At 42.5% G+C, this 19,866-nt stretch overlaps 1 protein-coding gene across 2 annotated transcripts; it reads right to left on the bottom strand.

Moving 5' to 3' along the window:
• Positions 1-3,611: 3,611 nt before the first annotated feature.
• LOC109872332 (lactosylceramide 1,3-N-acetyl-beta-D-glucosaminyltransferase A-like) lies at positions 3,612-18,619 on the bottom strand. Of its 2 annotated transcripts, none has more exons than XM_031806375.1 (2): positions 18,547-18,619; positions 3,612-5,998 (listed from the first exon to the last, which is right to left on the bottom strand). In XM_031806375.1, the coding sequence occupies exon 2, from the start codon at positions 5,667-5,669 to the stop codon at positions 4,518-4,520; it is 1,152 nt and encodes a 383-aa protein (XP_031662235.1). In that variant the 5' UTR covers positions 5,670-5,998; positions 18,547-18,619; the 3' UTR covers positions 3,612-4,517. The 2 variants fall into 2 exon arrangements, with proteins under 2 accessions (XP_031662235.1, XP_020319123.1); XM_020463534.2 differs by lacking the exon at positions 18,547-18,619 and adding an exon at positions 16,032-16,237.
• Between the last annotated feature and the right edge of the window lie 1,247 nt (positions 18,620-19,866).

Here is a 19,866-nt window from a genome sequence, read left to right on the forward strand (position 1 = left end):
ACAGAGTTTATTGACTGTGACGAGAACTAAGGATGGATCGACATTGTAGTTACTCCATAGCACTGATCAAATTCACAGTGTAATACAAAGTGTTATGTTTGGGGCAAATCCAATATAACACATTACTGAGTACCACACTCTGTATTTTCAAGTATAGTGGTGGCTGCATCTTGTAATCGTTGAAGGACTGGGGAGTTTTTCTGGATAAATAAGAAATGGAATTGAGCTAAGCACAGACAAAATCCTAGAGGAAACCCTGGTTCAGTCTGCTTTCCACCAGACACTGGGGGATGAATTCACCTTTCTGCAGGACAAAGCAGGCCAAACCTACACGAGTTATTCATGGTAGGACCTGAAAATGGTTGTCTAGCAATGATCAACAACCAATTTGACAGAGCTTGAAGAATTTTGAAAAGAATAATCGGCAAATGTTACACAATACAGGTGTGGAAAGCTTTTGAAGACTTACCCAGAAAGACTCACAGGTGTAATTTCTGTCAAAGGTGATTCTAACATGTATTAACTCAGGGCGTTGAATACTTATCTAATAAAGATATATTGTTTTATTTTTCATTACTTTTTTACAAGGAGGCAGGCAGGTTAGTTATAATTATAGTCTACCTCAGCGGCACTGAGCACCTCAGTGAATGTGTAATTGGCTATGATATGGTAAATGCATGTATTTTTAGCACATGAACTTTGTTCTTTGACTCCCACGTTCACAGAAGTCAATGCAATTATGCTGGCAGGACCGCATTGGGAGGGTAGAGAGAAGAAAAAATAAACTAATTGGACATTTGGATCGAGATTGGCTGATTCCACATGGACCAGTTCTGCTGCATTGTTAAATGTTTTTCAGATTGAGAAGCAAGTCTTCCAAAGGACTGGAGAAAAACTGGTTGACCTTTGTAAAGCTCCGATAATATCTTAAAAGTGATAAAAACAAGAAAATTGAATATATTTGGGTAGTTGTGTCACTCTGAACAGGACCTTTCAATGGCAAGATGAAAGTTACATGTGCGCTGCAGTAGTAGCTATGAATTGTGAAAGGTAGGTTGTTGGACTGTGTTTTGGGCCCCTCTTAATCATTTGTGTGAATTATTCTCGTTGTGCAGTTGCCGTGGAAACAGGCCAGATGTTTGGAGAATGGCTAATCCCAAAGATATTCCTACACACCTCTTTCAGAACAAGTCGTGGGCCATTATACAAAGAAAACGCACAAATAGGAAAAAGGCCCACGAGAAAATATGCCCAAAACAGAAAGAAAGGCAGATTTTTTGGGGTCCGTGATTTTGGGATATCTCTCTCCTATTGAATTTGACATTTTAAAGTTAAGGATAGGGTTTAGGATAGGGGCGTCCCAAGTATCCTTCATAGCACTGACCAATTTATTTGGTTTTGAACGATTCAACCAATTCTTATCTTATGCAACAGATCAGAAATGCACTTCCTCAAAACTATTTGTAACTGACATTATGGAGACAACAATCTCGTTGAGCTGTTGTCGTTAGGTGCACTAGATTCAAAAGTCCTGCGCACCGGGTAAACAAAGTGTTCCCATGAGACAAACTCCGCCTACCCGGCGGACCGGCAAATCTGTGAATAAATCGAGTGCACCTATTGTGCTGCCCAATCAGATAGCTCAAATCACCGTGGCTACAGAGCTTCCATGACCCTGGCTACAGCCAAGTTTAGTAGGCTACTAGCCTATGTCAGATTTAATAACTTTTAAAACCATGGCCACAGAGAGACTGTCAACGAATACAGCAAAGAGCTGCTGTTTTTCTGAGTGAGTTCATGTTTATATTCAGGACTGTCACAGTTTTTATTCAACACTATTACAAAATGCTGCAGCTGCAATGAATGAGTAGCCAAGTATCGATAGCCCTGCGTTTTATTATTATGAACAGCTTGTCATATTGATTTTAATATTAAGGAATATTTAACATTCTCTGGTCATAGGAACAACATTAATTTGTTCATGAGGCAGATACGGTGCGACTCGAATTTCACCATCAGGTGGAAGACGGTGTCCCCTCTCTCTGGTCAGTCTCACCGGAGGAAAGGAAGGAGAGGGAAAAATAGTTTTGAACGGCCATTCCAAGTCGGAAACTCGGGTATCTTTCTATAGCTCCGACTTTTTGACCTTAAGATCACTAGCGTCGTAATTTGACCTCCTTGAACATCAGATGCAGGTACCATCAGTCCAATAAAATAAAAAGCAAATTATTTCAATTCATGCTCCACAATGGTAAGCCAACTGATCTATTTTGTTATCAAAGCTCAAGTTTTGAAATATAATATAGTCTGATTAACAATATTGGCAGGCCATCATATAGGCAATATGCTGTGATAATGTATTCGGCCTCCTGCCAAAACCTCATTCCTACACAACTGTTTGTAGGAATGAGAATCTGAGCAGTAGATCTCCGCTTGCTTTTTGACTGCAAAAGTGATCTTGACTCAGAAAAGGTTGGTGACCACTGATCTAGAATGTCATTGTATGCTGTAGTGTTAAGATTTCCCTTCATTGGAACTAAGGGGCCTAGCCTAAACAATGAAAAGGAGCCCCAGATCATTATTCCTGCTCCAACAAACTTTACAGTTGGCACTATGCATTGGGGCAGGTAGCGTTCTCTGCCCAGAGTTCAATGGCGGTGAGCTTTACACCATTCCAGCCGATGCTTGGCATTGTTCATGGTGATCTTAGGCTTGTGTGCTGCTCAGCCACGGAAACCCATTTCATGAAGCTCTGTTCTTGTGTTCATGTTGCTTCTAGAGGTAATTTAGAACTTTTTACGCGTTTCAGCACTCTTCGGTCCCGTTCTGTGAGCTTTTATGGCTTACCATTTTGCGGCTGAGCCGTTGTTGCTTCTAGACGTTCCCACTTCACAACAACGGCACATACAGTTGAACGCTCTAGCAGGATAGAAATCTGACGAACTGGCGGTGCCACGTTGAAAGTCACTGAGCTCTCAGTAATGCCAATCTACTGTCAATGTTTGTCTATGGAGATTGCATGGCTGTGTGCTCGATTTTATACACCTTTCAGCAATGGGTGTGTAGAAATAGCCGAATCCACTAATTTGAAGGGGTGTCCACATACGTTTGTATATAGACACTGGCAATGAGGCATTTGTTTGCTTAATATTCTCATCTTGCCCTCAATAGTTCACAGCTATAATGATTACAATTATTTAATTTACAGGCTTATGTTTCATTATATTAAATATTTCTACAGACGTACATCCTGGAAGAACCTCCACCGGCTTGTATATCAAGAGTGAACTCATGTCAACAGCCATCATGCAGAATGTCCACAGGAACACAACCCAGAGCTTTGTGGTGAGGCTTGTGTGTCACTCATCTAACCCACTCCCCCACCCGCTGCTCAACATACAGTTGCTATGGTGAAGAGAGAGAACCCATGAAAGGGGTTGGATATGATCTGTGGTTCAACAACCTTTCTCTGAGATTAATTTGTTTCACAGTTAGTCTATATCACCTCATTGTTTGTTTCTTATTTGCTTTGCGACAGGTTGAAAAGGCTTCCTATATGCTTTGGTTAGGGTTTCCAAATGTAATACAAAGAAATTGCTTGAAACAAGATGTATATTTCCCACCTTCATCCTCCTTTAATTTACAGAACAATTCATTAATGTTCATTTAAATATTAATTAATGATAAGAGATCAGCTGATATGCATAATACTTTGAATCTCTGTGGAATTTTCCACCTCGTAACAGACACTTTTGGCACTCGCACATGATAACCCATCCCTGTCATGTAGTCTGGGTATGCCAACCACGGGCACAGTATGTCACTAGTCACCACTAATAACTCAAACATATGCTACACATTAATGTACTGCTTCACCTAAGACAGTTGCCACCTTATGGCTGCAGAGTTTTGAAGACTTCTTTGACCCCCAACATCCATTTGAAATGCTTGCTGTCAGTTTCAAATGCATCCTTGACATTGGGTACGTTTTGAAATTTACAAAAATAAATGGTATCGTCCTTTTAACTTTAGCAAACCTTACTGTGAAACGACAGACAATGAGCCAATTGTGTCCATCCACAGTTAGTTTTAAACCACAGCAGCATAACCAACAGAATAACAGAATTTTAGGCCATTCTCTCAATTAGTTTAATGGAAGGAGATGTGGGTGTGGAAATTCACTTAGAATCCTATTTGTCATCCTTATCTCTGGATAGCATCTCCTTATTCATCACATTCAGTCTCTGCTCTTCATTACATCGTAAAGATATCAAGAATTGGACCACTGCTGGCCATATAGATAGACGGTCACTATAAAGCCATATAGATAGGTCACTGTAAAACCCAAATTTACAGCAATAGATTTGACTCATGAGTATCTTCCTCCATCAACACAAAAAAACAGGCCTTCCCTCCTTCATCCTTTTCAAATGACGGGAGACCGATGAAAGAAAAATTTGGTACAAAATGATCCCTCGCTCTATTTTGGACCAAACACAGTACATAGGTTTACTGTACTACAACAAGGCTGCCTTGCAGGGGTAGCTGTTTAAGAAATAAGGTCTACAGAGAAGGGTGAGTTTCACAGCTGTGCAATACAACTTCCCAAAGAGTCCTGACGTGACCCGTTTGACCTCCGGATTCGTGGCGGCTTTCCAGAGTTCGTATATGTCGGCCACGTGGCCGTGCGACGTCATCATCTTGTCGTAGATGCACAGGTGGTAGGGCGCCTTGCCCTCACCTGAGAAGTACACATGCTCCTGCGGCAACACGCCCATGGCGTTGGCGCAGATGCCCATGAAGACATCGTCGATATACAGCGAGGCGTTGAGGGTCAACGAAGCCTGGTAGATTTTGTTCGCCACGTCTCTAGAGACAACGTAACCCGCCCCTGCCGTGTAGTCCGGGTATGCCAACCACGGGTACATCTCGTATGGGACATAGTACTTGCTTTCCTTCTGGCGGATGGGTGGCGCGCCTCTGTACACGCGACCGATCCAGAAGTCTGTAACGCCCTTCCTGTCTATGTCCTGAAGGTAGCGCACCAGGTTGGGCATGTGCACGAAAATGTCATCATCAGACGTCATGAGGAAGCGGGCGTGCGGGCAGTAGGAGTGCGCCCACCGAAACTGTAGCAGAAGCTTGAGGGTTAGGTTGTGGAACGAGTCCACAAAGTCCTGCTGGACCAAGTCGCCATTCAAGCGGTCTTCACGGACAAGGTTGTCCTGGGTGCCCCCTCGGCTCCTCCGAGTATGGGCAGCTTCCTGCTGCTTGGGGAGGCCCAGCACAAAAACCACCTTCACCGTCACCCCCAGGGTCTGGTGGATGTAGGTCTCGTTGCCCCACGTTGACCGTATGGCTCGCCGTCTCTCAATGTTCTCTGGGGAGGACTTGACTAGCAGCAGCAGTAAAACATTCTTCTCTCGTGAGCACTTATACGGGTGGTTGAGCAGGTAGCGGTGGTTGCTGAACATGTGGGCCTCCTGCCGCGGGATGGTGAAGCTCTTGTTGATGAAGGTGTAACGGTTGACCAGGTAGCGGTAGGAGTAGGCCTTGACGTGGCTCACCACGCTGCCATCCCAGCACACCATCACCACCGACAGCACCAGGCACGTGGTCATTAGCTGCAAGCACTGGCACTTGCGGATTCGCCGAAGATTCACAAACATACCGGAAAATTGGTTCTGGAAAATTCTGGGGTTCTTCCTCTGTCAAGTCTGAGCGGTGGCGGCGGCGGTGATGCGTGTCAGTGTGTGAAAGAGTGGCTGCACAGGCAGTTGTCCCAGTGACTGTGCATAGCAGTGTGTGTGTTCCATCCTAGGTTTCCCACATGGAGCAGGAGGCATGGGTGTGTCAGGGAAAATCACATGAGGAGCCTCCCGGAAACCATCGCCTCCGTCCGGCAAGTCACTCACACTCCTGTTGTTACTGACTCACACACAGCCGTCCTCATAGTTGCTCAGACTCATCCAGCGTCCCCAGGGTGCCGAGCATTGCTCTGAAATGGAACAGAGAGTACACGTTTTACTCTAATGGCCCAATGTGGTGAGAGTTAAGTGTAATAAAATCCTCCTCAGAGAAAAACAGACAAACCGATCAATCAACTAGTCTAAAACGGAATTTTACAATTTTGCCTTTGGGTGTGATAGAGTTCTTAAACATCTGGTAACTGTTTACGTTAGACTGCTCTTCGACCTGTGTAGTTACTCTGTAATTACTCTAACTAGAATGTATTAAGTTCTTAATACAATGTTGTTATTTAAAGATGCAATATGCAGAAATCGCTCTGCCATTTCCTAGTTGATAAAATTCTAATACTTTGCCTAATTTCAGTTGATGTGACAAAACAAGCAGTCATTGTGAAGACTCATTGCACCATCTAAACCACTGTGAAATATCTTTTCCATAACCAAAAATATTGTATTTTCAGCTGTTTGAAGCTGGTGTACAAAACCCAAAGTAAAAGATGCAAAAACTAAACTAAAGAACAGGATGCATAGAAATAGCAAATTATGAGAATGAAAGCTCTATAACTCATATTTCTATGTGCATTTGGTCGGTCTCCCTAAAAAAGTTACATATTGCAGCTTGAATACAACATCATTACTAGAGCAATTACAACACAGGTACAAAAGCAACTTAATGTAAAGACTTAAAAATTATTTTTTTAATGTAAAGTTGTAGTATTTACTCTTATTTAGCATAGCTTTTGCTTCTATAATCTCCATGATTTTTTTTAAAGCTAGTCGGGCTAATAAAGTGTCATAATGATGAATTGTGGGGGGGGGGGGGGGTCAACACCTTTTAGTTGGTGCTCCCGATTTGATTTCTGGAAAAACATTCCTGTGTCTGATCTTCCCTGTTATTCATTTTGCTAAACTTTTTGGTTTGCTTCCTGTCTAAGTTTGTGTGGGCAAATTTAGTGGGTGTTCACGGTGGGTGTCTTTTAGGTCATAGTTGTTCTTGCTATGCAATTTTCAATGAACACCCCTATGAGAGTCTTTTTATAACCCCTCCTAAAACCCCACCTGTTTTGGCTGTTGTCAGTGACTTTGTTAGTTCCCTTTTCTGTTTGAGTGACATGTTTGGTTTTCTTGCTGGGGGAACGTAACACCACCCTCAGACTTAAGGTGTAGAACTTTCCTTTTTATTCTATTTTTATTTGCCCATATAAAGTCTTATGATCAAGTATGCTTTTTTTATAAGAATGTCTTCGGTGTGGTAACCGAGAAATCAATTAACAACTTCGAGAGCCATGCCATTCTGAAGAGGAAATATTCTGCTTTCATATTGTTGAGTAATGAGACACATTTCTATTTGTTTGTCACTTATTTAGCATCCTAAGTATTTTATATATTTTTTGTGGTCCACTAAAGGATTGCTGTAGATCATGAATGTTTTGTTTTAACTATTGCCATTATTTTAGGGGTTTCCAAGGTAATTTTATACCCTGAGATTTGAGTATTCTGAAACTATATTTAGCAAGAGTGACATTGAGTTTTCAATATGGTCAGGTATATCAGGAGATAGTTATTGTATACATTACATATATATAGAGCATGTGGGCTGAGCAAACATTTAACAGAACACACAAATCTAGCAATTATTTGTACTTTGACGCACTTTTAAACTCCAACTCCTCTCCTAATGTACCGAAAATCTCTGGATTATGTTATTGTACATACATTGGAGGAAGACTGTCAGTTAAATGTACTCTGATTTCAGAGCACTCTCGTCTGACTGTGTCAGAGTGCAGAATAACTGATGAATTTACGAATGCTCAACACCCGTTGAATACGGCCAGTGTCGGTAAACATCAGCAAAACAAAGCGCACTTAAATTGTTGCCAGCAGCACAGTTAGTCACCAACGCTCTGGATAACATGAAAGCAGCCTAACCAGCTCTGCTAGGGTGAGTAAAATGGTCGGTGAGGTTCTCACATTCGTGTCTGGAAGTGGCTAGCCAACGTTAGCCACTTAGCTTGACTGCTGATGTGAGGTCAGAACGCTCGGATCAGCCCAAAGCCCAGAGCGCACTGGCACTCCAGATTGAATTTACGGACACACGCTGAGTATTGTGGTCAGGTAGCCTAGCGGTTGAGAGTGTTGGAGCAGAAACTAAAACGTTGCTGGTTCGAATCCCTGACATGACTAGGTGAAAAATCTGTCAATGTGCCCTTGAGCAAGACACTTAACCCTAATTGCTCCTGTAAGTCGCTGTGGATAAGAGCGTCAGCTAAATTACTAAAACGTAAATTTAAATATAGTGGCTGGTGGGGTTCTACTTGGGGAGAGTGGGTCCACCGAGAGACTGAAGTGAGATGAGTCGAGGCCCCACACACACCTCAGAGAAGCTGCCCTTCCAGTCACCCCAATCCCTCTACACCTGTTTTAAATCTATAGGCTTTAAACTAAATCAGTTTCATATCATAAAAACAAGTACTTCTGTTGTGTGCTTCTCCTCTGATTTCCTGGTGTGGCTTTGTGTGACATTAGCTGAGAAGTCCAAAATGTGGCCTGTGAATGGTAAAAGCCAACGCAGCAAACGTGGTGCTGGGGGTTCTGCCATAATAGAGGGGTTTATGGCGACGATCCATCGGAACTCCTGAGAGCTGCGGAAAGCGTTCGGCACACAATGGAGGGCATCAGGATAGCTCTGGGAGCACAATGACAGTGAGAGAGCGGGGATGAGAATAGGTTGTTTCCGCCCGTTTGGCCTGGGTATAAACCAAGGGGGATCATGGATGGGCCTGGGACTCCCAGCACATCACCACGCTGCCGCTATCCACTGCCTAATAGGGTCACTCGCTCAGAATCTTGTATCTATCTCTGTCTCCCCTCTCTGTGCCTCCCTCTCTCCATCCTTATCTCTTCCTGTGACTCCCTCTTTGCCTGAGTAAGATGAGGTATTGCTGTCTTGTCTAAATCTCAGCTTCCCCCCCCCCCCCCCCCATGTGTTAATGAGAATATTGACTGTCTGTGTGTTACAGTAAAGTCCACGCCTGCATGAATCTGTTTACTGATTTAAGTGTCATTTTCTCATAAAGGACAATGGTTCAAGAAACAATCGTCTGCAAATTGTCTGATTCAAGTAGATCTGGAGTTAACTGGAAAGGGACATCCAGTGACACTACTCCACTCACCACCGCTTACCGTATATGAAACTGGGGTCATTTTGCATTGGTAAATTAAACAACAGTTAGAAGTAGAGACATGCTAAAATAAATGGCTCTGGATATCAGTATTGTCTGTCTTTGATGTATTCATTTCTGCTTCATGTACGTGTGTGTGTACTGGCGTCTGATTATAAACTGGGTGGTTTGAGCCCTGAATGCTGATTGGCTGACAGCCATGGTATATCAGACCGCATACCATGGGTATGACAAAACATTTATTTTAAATTTTTAAACATTTAATTTTTAATATAATTACGTTGGTAACCAGTTCAGAATAGCAATAAGGCACCTCGGGGTTTATAGTTTATGGCCAATATACCACGGCTAATGGATGTTTTTAGGCATGACGCAACAGCCGTGGTATGTTGGCCATATACCACACCCCCTCGAGCCTTATTGCTTAAGTATACTTCCCAGGCACTTAGGTTTAGGTCCATTGTAAATACAAGGCTTTAATGGCTTTCCTGCCGATGGTGTCATGGCCACGATACCATGTCCATCTAACAAAGACAAAGGTGTGTCTCGCCTCTCCACTCTCATCATTGACATCTGCCAGTAAAACTGCCTATTTGTTCTGCAAGTTTTCTTGTTGACTGTTGAAAGTCAAATATGCTTTACCTCACAGGTGTGTTTGGTTTGTAATACTGGCTTTTTTTATGGCGGTTTTGGAGCAGTGGCTTCTTCCTTGCTGAGCGGCCTTTCAGGTTATGTCGATATAGGACTCGTTATACTTTAGATATAGATACTTTTGTACCTGTTTCCGCCAGCATCTTCACAAGGTCCTTTGCTGTTGTTCTGGGATTGATTTGCACTTTTCGCACCAAAGTACGTTCATGTACTTGTGGATGTATTTCAAGACCTACCTTCAAACTCAGTGCCTCTTTGCTTGACATCATGAGAAAATCAAAAGAAATCAGCCAAGACCTCAGAAAAAAAATTGTAGACCTCCAAAAGTCTGGTTCTTCCTTGAGAGCAATTTCCAAACGCCTGAAGGTATCACGTTCGCAAGTATAAACACCATGGGACCATGCAGCCGTCATACCGCTCAGGAAGGAGACGCGTTCTGTCTCCTAGAGACCGCCAGTTGACTCAAATTATGTCAATTGGCCTATCAGAAGCTTCTGAAGCCATGACATAATTTTTGGGAATTTTCCAGTCAACTTAGTGTATGTAAACTTCTGACCCACTGGAATTGTAATACAGTGCGTTATAAGTGAAATAATCTGTCTGTAAACAATTGTTGGAAAAATTACTTGTCATGCACAAAGTAGATGTCCTAACGGACTTGCCAAAACTATAGTTTGTTTACAAGAAATTTGTGAAGTGGTTGAAAAATGAGTTTTAATGACTCCAACCATTGTTCTTCCTCTGTCAATCATGGTTACCTGCAAGGAAACACGTGCTGTCATCATTGCTTTGCACAAAAAGGGCTTCACAGTCAAGGATATTGTTGCCAGTAAGATTGCACCTAAATCAACCATTTTATCGGATCATCAAGAACTTCAAGGAGAACGGTTCAATTGTTGTGAAGAAGGCTTCGGTGCGCCCAAGAAAGTCCAAGCGCCAGGACCGTCTCCTAAAGTTGATTCAGCTGCGGGATCGGGGCACCACCAGTACAGAGCTTGCTCAGGAATGGCAGCAGGCAGGTGAGAGTACATCTGCACGCACAGTGAGGCGAAGACTTTTGGAGGATGCCCTGGGGTCAAGAAGGGCAGCAAAGAAGCCACTTCTCTCCGGGAAAAACATCAGGGACGGACTGATATTCTCCAAACGGTACAGGGATTGGACTGCTGAGGACTGGGGTAAAGTCATTTTCTCTGATGAATCCCCTTTCCGATTGTTTGGGGCATCCGGAAAAAAGCTTGCCCGGAGAAGACGAGGTGAGCGCTACCATCAGTCCTGTGTCATGCCAACAGTAAAGCATGCTGAGACCATTCATGTGTGGGGTTTTTCTCAGCCAAGGGAGTGGGCTCACTCACAATTTTGCCTAAGGACACAGCCATGAATAAAGAATGGTACCAACACATCCCCCGAGAGCAACTTCTCCCAACCATCCAGGAACAGTTTGGTGACGAACAATGCATTTTACAGCATGATGGAGCACCTTGCCATAAGGCAAAAGTGATAACTAAGTGGCTCGGGGAACAAAACATCGATATGTTGGGTCCATGGCCAGGAAACTCCCCAGACCTTAATCCCATTGAGAACTTGTGGTCAATCCTCAAGAGGCAGGTGGACAAACAAAATCCCACAAATTCTAACAAACTCCAAGCATAGATTATGCAAGAATGGGCTGCCATCAGTCAGGATGTGGCCCAGAAGTTAATTGACAGCATGTCAGGGTGGATTGCAGATGTCTTGAAAAAGAAGGGTCAACACTGCAAATATTGACTCTTTGCATCAACTTCATGTAATTGTCAATAAAAGCCTTTGACACAATTATAATTCAGCATTCCATAGTAACATCTGACAAAAATATCTAAAGACACTGACGCAAGCAAACTGACAAAAATATTAATTTCCACATTCTCAACTTTTGGCCACGACTGCACACTCACACAGTCACAAACCTGTACTTGAAACTCTAACCGGAAGTGCACATTGAAAAAGCCTCCTCATGGGTTCCCAACTCTAAGTACAGTTTGTGTAAAAGTGAGCCTTCTATGTCTGCATAGTTTCAAAGTACAAGCACAAATTAAAGCAGGATGCACCAGTGACTAGATCAATAAAAAAAGTTGGCAGATGGAGCAGATGCTAAGCTACTGGACTGTTTTGCTAGCACAGATTGGAATATGTTCCGTGATTCCTCCGATGGCATTGAGGAGTACACCATCAGTCATTGGCTTCATCAATAAGTGCATTGATGACGTGGTCCCCACAGTGACCCCAAACAGAAGCCATGGATTACAGGCAATATCCGCACTGAGCTAAAGGCTAGAGCTGCTTCTTTCTAGCAGTGGGACTCTAACCCGGAAGCTTATAAGAAATCCTGCTATGCCCTCTGACGAACCATCAAACAGGCAAAGCGTGACTAAACACCTCCATCTGCAACTGGATCTTGGACTTCCTAATGGGCCGCCCCCAGGTGGTAAGGGTAGGTAACAACACATCTGCCATGCTGATCCTCAACACAGGGGCCCCTCAGGGGTGCGTGCTCAGTCCCCTCCTGTACTCCCTGTTCGCTCATGACTGCACGGCCAGGCACGACTCCAACACCATCTTTAAGTTTGCCGATGACACAACAGTGGTAGGCTTGATCACCGACAACGACGAGACAGCCTATAGGGAGGAGGTCAGAGACCTGTGGTGCCAGGACAACAACCCCTCCCTCAACGTGATCAAAACAAAGGAGATTATTGTGGACTACAGGAAAAAGACGACCGAGCACGCCCCCGTTCTCATCAACGGGGCTGCAGGTTGAGAGCTTCAAGTTCTTTGGTGTCCACATCACCAACAAACTAACATGGTCAAAGCACAACAAGACAGTCGTGAAGAGTGCACAACAAAACCTATTCCCCCTCAGGAGACTAAAAAGATTCGGCACGGGTCCTCAGATCCTCAAAAGGTTCAGCTGCACCATCGAGAGCATCCTGACTGGTAGCATCACTGCCTGGTATGGCAACTGCCTGGTATGGCAACTGCTCGGCCTCCGACCGCAAGTCACTACAGAGGGTAGTGCGAAAGGCCCAGTACATCACTGGGTCCAAGGTTCCTGCCATCCAGGACCTCTATACCAAGTGGTGTCAGAGGAAGACCCTAAAAATTGTCAGACTCCAGCCACCCTAGACATAGACTGTTCTCTCTGCTAACTCATGGCAACGGTACCGGAGCGCCAAGTCTAGGTCCAAGAGGCTACTAAACCGCTTCTACCCCCAAGCCATAAGAAGTCTGAATATCTAATCAAATGGCTAGCCAAACTTTTTGCATCCCCCCCCCCCCCGCCCCCCCATTTTACACTGCTGCTACTCTCTGTTATCATCTATGCATAGTCACTTTAATAACTCTACCTACATGTACATATTACCTCAACTAACCGGTGCCCCCACACATAGACTCTGTACAGGTAGCCCCCTGTATATAGTTTTGCTATTGTTATTCCACTGCTGCTCTTTAATTACTTGTTACTTTTATTTCTTATTCTTATCTGTATTTTTTTAAACTACATTGTTGGTTAGGGGCTCATAAGTAAGCATTTCACCGTAAGGCCTACCTGTTCTATTCAGCGCATGTGTCTAATAAAATTGGATTTGATGGTCAGAGTTGATGGTCAGATTTGCCAAATGGCGGGAGTGCTTTGTACGCGTCTCTGTGTGTGGAGTAAAGGTGGTCTAGAGTTTTTTTTCCCCCTCTGGTTGCACATTTAACATGCTGGTAGAAATGAGGTCAAATGGATTTGAGTTTCCCTGCATTAATGTCTCCGGCCACTAAGAGCGCTGCCTCTGGTTGAGCGTTTTCCTGTTTGCTTATGGACGTATACAGCTCATTGAGGTGTGTTTTTTTTTTTCTTTCATCATCATTGAAATGCAAGTGAAAGGCTATACTTTCAGATAGGAGTCTAGGTGTAATTTATATTTTGGCCACCAGACGGCAGCAGTGTGTGCAAAGTTTCCAACTGATCCAGTGAAGAATTACATTACCGCACAAAATTTTGTATCAAGTCTGTCAGGAGTTTGCCCAAATGTGCCGAATTGATCAATTGAGTGGGGTCAAACTGTAGATCCCAGTGCCTACATTTGGACATAAAAATGTATTTATCTAACAAAACTATGCTACATTTTATCTCTGAGACCTTCAGGATGACAAATCAGAGCAAGATTACTGAATGTAAGTACATTATTTACCTTCCAGGGTGAATGTATCAAAATAGTTGCCGTGATAAGAGGTTAAACAAATCAAAATCTATTTTAGATTCTTCATAGTTGCCAAACTTTGCCTTGTTGACAGCTTTGCATTCTCTCAACCAGCTTCACCTGGAATGCTGAGCACATGTTGGCTGCTTTTCCTTCACTCTGCGGTCCAACTCATCCCAAACCATCTCAATTGGGGTGAGGTCGGGTGATTTGTAGAAGCCAGGTCATGTGATGCAGCACTCTATCACCCTCCTTGTTGGTCAAATAGCCCTTATACAGCCTGGAGTTGTGCTGGGTCATTGTCCTGTTGGAAAACAAATTATAATCCCACTAAGCGCAAACCAGATGGGATTGCGTATCGCTGCAGAATGCTGTGGTAGCCATGCTGGTTAAAATCACAGATGGTGTCACCAGCAAAGCATCACACCACCACCTCCATGCTTCACGGCTGGAACCACACATGCGGAGATCATCCGTTCACCTACTCTGCGTCTCACAAAGACAGGGCAGTTGGACCAAAAATCTCAAATTTGGACTCATCAGACCAAAGAACAGATTTCCACTGGTCTAATGTCCATTGCTGGTGTTTATTGGCCCAAGGAAGTCTCTTCTTATTATTGGTGTTCTTTAGTAGTGGTTTCTTTGCAGCAATTCAACCATGAAGGCCTGATTTACGCAGTCTCCTCTGAACAGTTGATGCTGAGATGTGTCCGTAACTTGAACTCTGAAGCATTTATTTGGGCTGCAATAACTCTTAATGAACTTATCCTCTGCAGCAGAGTTAAATTTGTCTTCCTTTGCTGTGGCTGTCCTCATGAGAGCCAGTTTCATCATAGCGCTTGATGGATTTTGCCACTGAATTGACTGCCCTTTGTGTCTTAAAGTAATGATGGACTGTCGTTTACTCTTTGCTTATTTGAGCTATTCTTGCCATAATATGGACTTGGTCTTTTACCAAATAGGGCTATCTTCTGTATACCACCCCTACCTTGTCACACCACAACTGATTAGCTCAAACACATTTAAAAGGAAAGAAATTCCCCAAATTAACTTTGAACAAGGCACACCTGTTAATTGAAATGCATTCTAGGTGACTACCTCATGAAGCTGGTTGAGAGAACGCCAAGAGCCTGTCATCAAGGCAAAGGTTGGCTACTTTGGAGAATCTCAAATATAAAATATATTTTGATATTTCACACTTTTTAGTTAGTACATGATTCCATATGTTATTTCATAGTTTTGATGTCTTCAAAAGTAGGTGTCCAAACTTTTGACTGGTACTGTATATAAAAAAAAAAATGTATTCACAAATGTAGTGCACTGGGCCTTCAGTAGTCCTGTATTAGCAGTCTGATATAGCCCTCGTTAGGGCGGAGAGACCTGTATCCTGTCAGTATATCTATAATATTTGCTCCAGCTAAACTTAGAGGACAGTAGGCCTAACTACTTTCAAAAAGCATGTTTAAAAAAAATATATATAAATATTTTATTGTCACCAGGTCGGTGCAGTGTAATATGTTGTTCTGATGACAAATAAGCAAATGGCGGTATTAGACTGAAAGATTATAAGGTAATTTGGTCAAATTTATGAGCCTCTCCATGCTTATTAGTTGTTTATTCAACATATTTGCTGCTACGGCACTCATCCTGTTTGAACCCGTTTCCCTTCCTGTTTTACTGGTTTAGATCAACCAGAAACGTTCCTTGGCCAAATATTCTAAGATTTTCATAAAAAATGCCAAATATGAGGCAAAAATAGTTGGGTAGGTGCAGCGGACAGCAGCGGTCCGGAGCGCATGGAGTTTGGCTCTGCCACTTCTCACAATGGTGCTCCTTTAGTAGTTAGATCAAAGCTGAACCAATGTCTTGGAAGATCACATCATAAATCATTAGTATTCTACATGAAATGAAATAACAAAACATCTTCCCGCCGCTCACAAGTCATATAAATAGATCTCAAACTGAAAAGAATCACTGCCGAGCACGCGCCACAACACAGCACTTACCGCTGTTATGCATAATATCCCAATGTCAACCGACTTCTGTTGAGTTCTCCCCTCCTGTACAGATTCTCTCCTTTGTATAGCACTGGAAATTGTTCTGTCTACTCTCCCTGGAGTGGAGTCACACACACACACACCTCTTTCTAGAAGCAGCGGCAGCAGCTGCCAGTTCAACTGAGTGTGTCAGCATCACTCTGTCAAGAGAGTGTGAATACGGCTCTCTGCTCACTCCCCGCCCTCACACACTGTGGGGGTGTGTAGACAGGGAGGTAGGAAGCCATATGAGGGAGTGAAAGACTCTTGAAGTGCTTGCTTCCACCTCAACATTTTCAACCAGAGGTTTTCCCCTGACGATATCAAATCCATAAACATGTCCCTAGATCATCTATAGTACCTATCTTTTTATTAAGAACACATTCTTATTTACAATGGCGGCGTACCGGGGAACAGTGGCTTAACTGCCTTGTTCAGTAGCAGAATGACATATTTTTTTACCTTGCTAGGTCCGGGATTTGATCCAGCAATCTTCCGGTTTGGCTACCTGCCGCCCCAATCATATAGAGAAAGTCATCAATCATATAGTAAAAGTAAAGACAAAGGAAATTCTGTCATGCATCTATTATTATATAAGTATGGGTCCGTCTTTCAATCTGAAACCATTATACTCATCTAGTACAAAGAGAGTAGAGACAAAGGAAATTATCTATCATGCTTCTAGTATTAGCTAGCTATTAACAGAGGGAGGAGACCCACTGTCAAGGCCTCTTCCTATTCTCTCTCTCACCACAATTAAGTGTTTTTCTTGATGTACTACTCTAGTGCTGTTCTGGGCGAGTGTCATCTTCTGGGCTGCTGGGTCTTTTTGTTAACCAGCTAAATGTAACTACATGGAATCTACGCAATGATGCATACTCAAAGGTTAAAATGTCAGCTTTCTGGTAAACATAGTTATAAATTGCTGCTGTGTAGTCACGTTTGATGACACATGCTCAAGTATCTATCTGTCATGCATCTATTATTCTTCCTGTTCTCTCTCTCAACAAAATGAATGTTCAGTGTTCTACTAGTCTAGTCCTGTCCTGGGCTAGTGTCATGTTCTGGGCGGCTGGGTCTTTTGTTCACCAGTTAAATGTAACTAAATGTAATCTTCATTTATCATGAGAGGGCCATAAACAATAACTAGTAATGCTGCATAGGCCTACTCAAAGAAAGGCTCAAATCTCACCTTTCTCTTAAACATAGTTTATACATTGTTGAGGTATAGTTACATTTGAGGACACAAACTCAAGTACACAGTACAAATAGAAAATATTTTATACGATGTATTTCCTATTCAACAAAACTGTGTCTGAATAAGGCTTGAAATGAGGTTATATGCTTTCTAAATATAGCATGATCAGATTATAAAACACGACTAAGTATACGATTTCAACTTCCTTATAACTGTAAAATACATATCTGTATGTTTAGTGTTAGAGAAAATGTGCATATTTTCTAAAGGTCTCTCTTGATCAAAACGTCTGCCCCCATCGCTGTGAATGTTTCACAGAGCTCTAGCTTAGCTTCCTGAACTCCTCAAGAACTTGCCTTTCATCTCATATTAATATTGTCCCTCTATGACAAACTGTTTTGATTAAAATCTATTCATTATTTGCGATGAATGGCTATATATCGATCTCTGAATGTGATACCCGTGATGAAAAAACACACTCCTGCTGCGCTACGATGTAACAATTGCAAGCATGTGCTTTGTCAGTGGCTGTGATGTTTAGGTTATCAGCCAGTAGTTGATGGACAGTCAGAAGAAAAAATGAAATTGTAGGAGGGACATCCTAGCTTCAAGTGCTTTCAGATTTCACATCCTAAGTCACACAGGCTCAGGAAAAATACTACTGTGTCCGTGGGAACCCAGGACTCAACGCAAGCCATTTCGCTCTACGGAATCTACATGCTAATGCTAATATCTGGTTGAGCACAGTTTAACTATGGTGTTTTATTAGGAAAATATGACACTTGTATCTGACCAATCACAGGCCTCTGTCTATAACAAAGCATTTTTAAATCCAATGGCTGTGGACCAAACACACATACCATACAGTGCATTCGAAAAGGATTCAGACCCCTTGACTTTTTCCACATTTTGTTGTTACAGCCTTATTGTATTTTTTATTTTTTTTATCCCCTAAATCTACACACAATACCCCTTAATAATAAAGCAAAAACAGGTTTTTAGAATTTTTTGCAAATTTATAACAAATACAAATATGAAATATCACATTTACGTAAGTATTCAGACCCTTTACTCAGTACTTTGTTGAAGCACCTTTGGCAGGGTGTACCACCGTCTCGCCTACTCCTGCTGCCTCCCACCCTCAGGTGGTCAACGTCCATCATTATGCACACCTGGTCATCATTTACTCTGTGATTACTCCCTCTTCATTTAGCCCAGAGTTGACATCAGTCATTAGGTAATATTGTTTTTTTCTCACGTTCCGAATAATTTCTTTATTAAACTCACCTTCCGCACCTGCGTCCTGACTCCTGGCGTATTATGTTACACTGGAGTAAAAGTGCTTCCTGGAATTAAGTGAATGTTGGTTTTTATCTTTATTGTAGATCTGACCAAATCCGTTCGGCACCTGCGTGTGCGCACATGTTTGACTGTGTGCTACAGGATTCCGTACATTGTGTGCCTTGCTTTAATTTCCTCCTGGAGTTTCAGTAAGAAGTGAGTCACCTTTTCAGTAACTTCAGAAAGAATTCACACCCTTTGACTTTTTCCAATTTTTGTTGCGTTACAGCCTGAATTTGGATTGAATTGAGATTTTGTTTCACTGGCCTACACATACATTTTTACAAATGTATAAAAACATGTCTCAAGTCAACCCCTTTTGATATGGCAAGCCTAAAAGTTCAGGAGTAAAAATGTGCTTAACAAGTCACATAATAAGCTGCATGGACTCACTCTGTGTACAATATTAGTGTTTAACCTGATTTTTGAATGACTACCTCATCTCTGTACCCCACACATACAATCATCTGCAAGGTCCTTCAATCGAGCAGTGGATTGCAAACACAGATTAAACCACAAAGATCAAAATGTAAACAAGCAGACATTGAATATCCCTTCGAGCGTAGCGAAGTTATTAACCCAAGGGCGCAGTGGTCTAAGGCACTGCATCTCAGTGCGAGAGGTGTCACTACAGTTCCTGGTTCGAATCCGGGCTGAATCATATCCAGCTGTGATTGGGAGTCCTATAGGACGGTGCACCATTGGCCCAGTGTCGGCTGGGGTAAGAATTTGTTCTTAACTGACTTGCCTAGTGAAATAAAGATTGGGAAGGACTAGGATTATTTTTATTTTTTATGTATAAAAAGCCAAGCACAGAAAAAACTGGTTCAGTCTGCTGTCCAACAGACACGGCGTGACAAATTCACCTTTCTGCAGGACAATAAACTAAAACACAAGGTTCCTGAGTGGCCTAGTTACAGTTTTGACTTATATCGGCTTGAAAATCTATGGCAAGATTTGAAAATGGCTGTCTAGCAATGATCAACAACTAATTTGATAGAGCTTGGAAGAATTTCAAAAATAATAATCCCGGTGTGCAAATGTCTTAGAGATTTACCCAGAAAGACTCACAGCTGTATTCGCTGTCAAAGATGATTCTAACATGTATTGACTCAGGGGTGTGAATAGCTATGTAAATGAGATTTCTGTATTTCATTTTCAATAAATGCGTAAACATTTCTATAAACATGTTTTCACTTTGTCATCATGGGGTATTGTGCGTAGATGGGTGAGAATTTTTTTTATCCAGTTTGAATTCAAGTTGTA

The sequence above is a fragment of the Oncorhynchus kisutch genome, linkage group LG27 (genome assembly GCF_002021735.2).
Source record: "Oncorhynchus kisutch isolate 150728-3 linkage group LG27, Okis_V2, whole genome shotgun sequence".
Taxonomy (NCBI): Eukaryota; Metazoa; Chordata; class Actinopteri; order Salmoniformes; family Salmonidae; genus Oncorhynchus; species Oncorhynchus kisutch.

Excerpts from the sequence above, each read along its gene's own strand:
- LOC109872332 (XM_031806375.1), bottom strand. The coding sequence starts at position 5,669 with ATGTTTGTGAATCTTCGGCGAATCCGCAAGTGCCAGTGCTTGCAGCTA.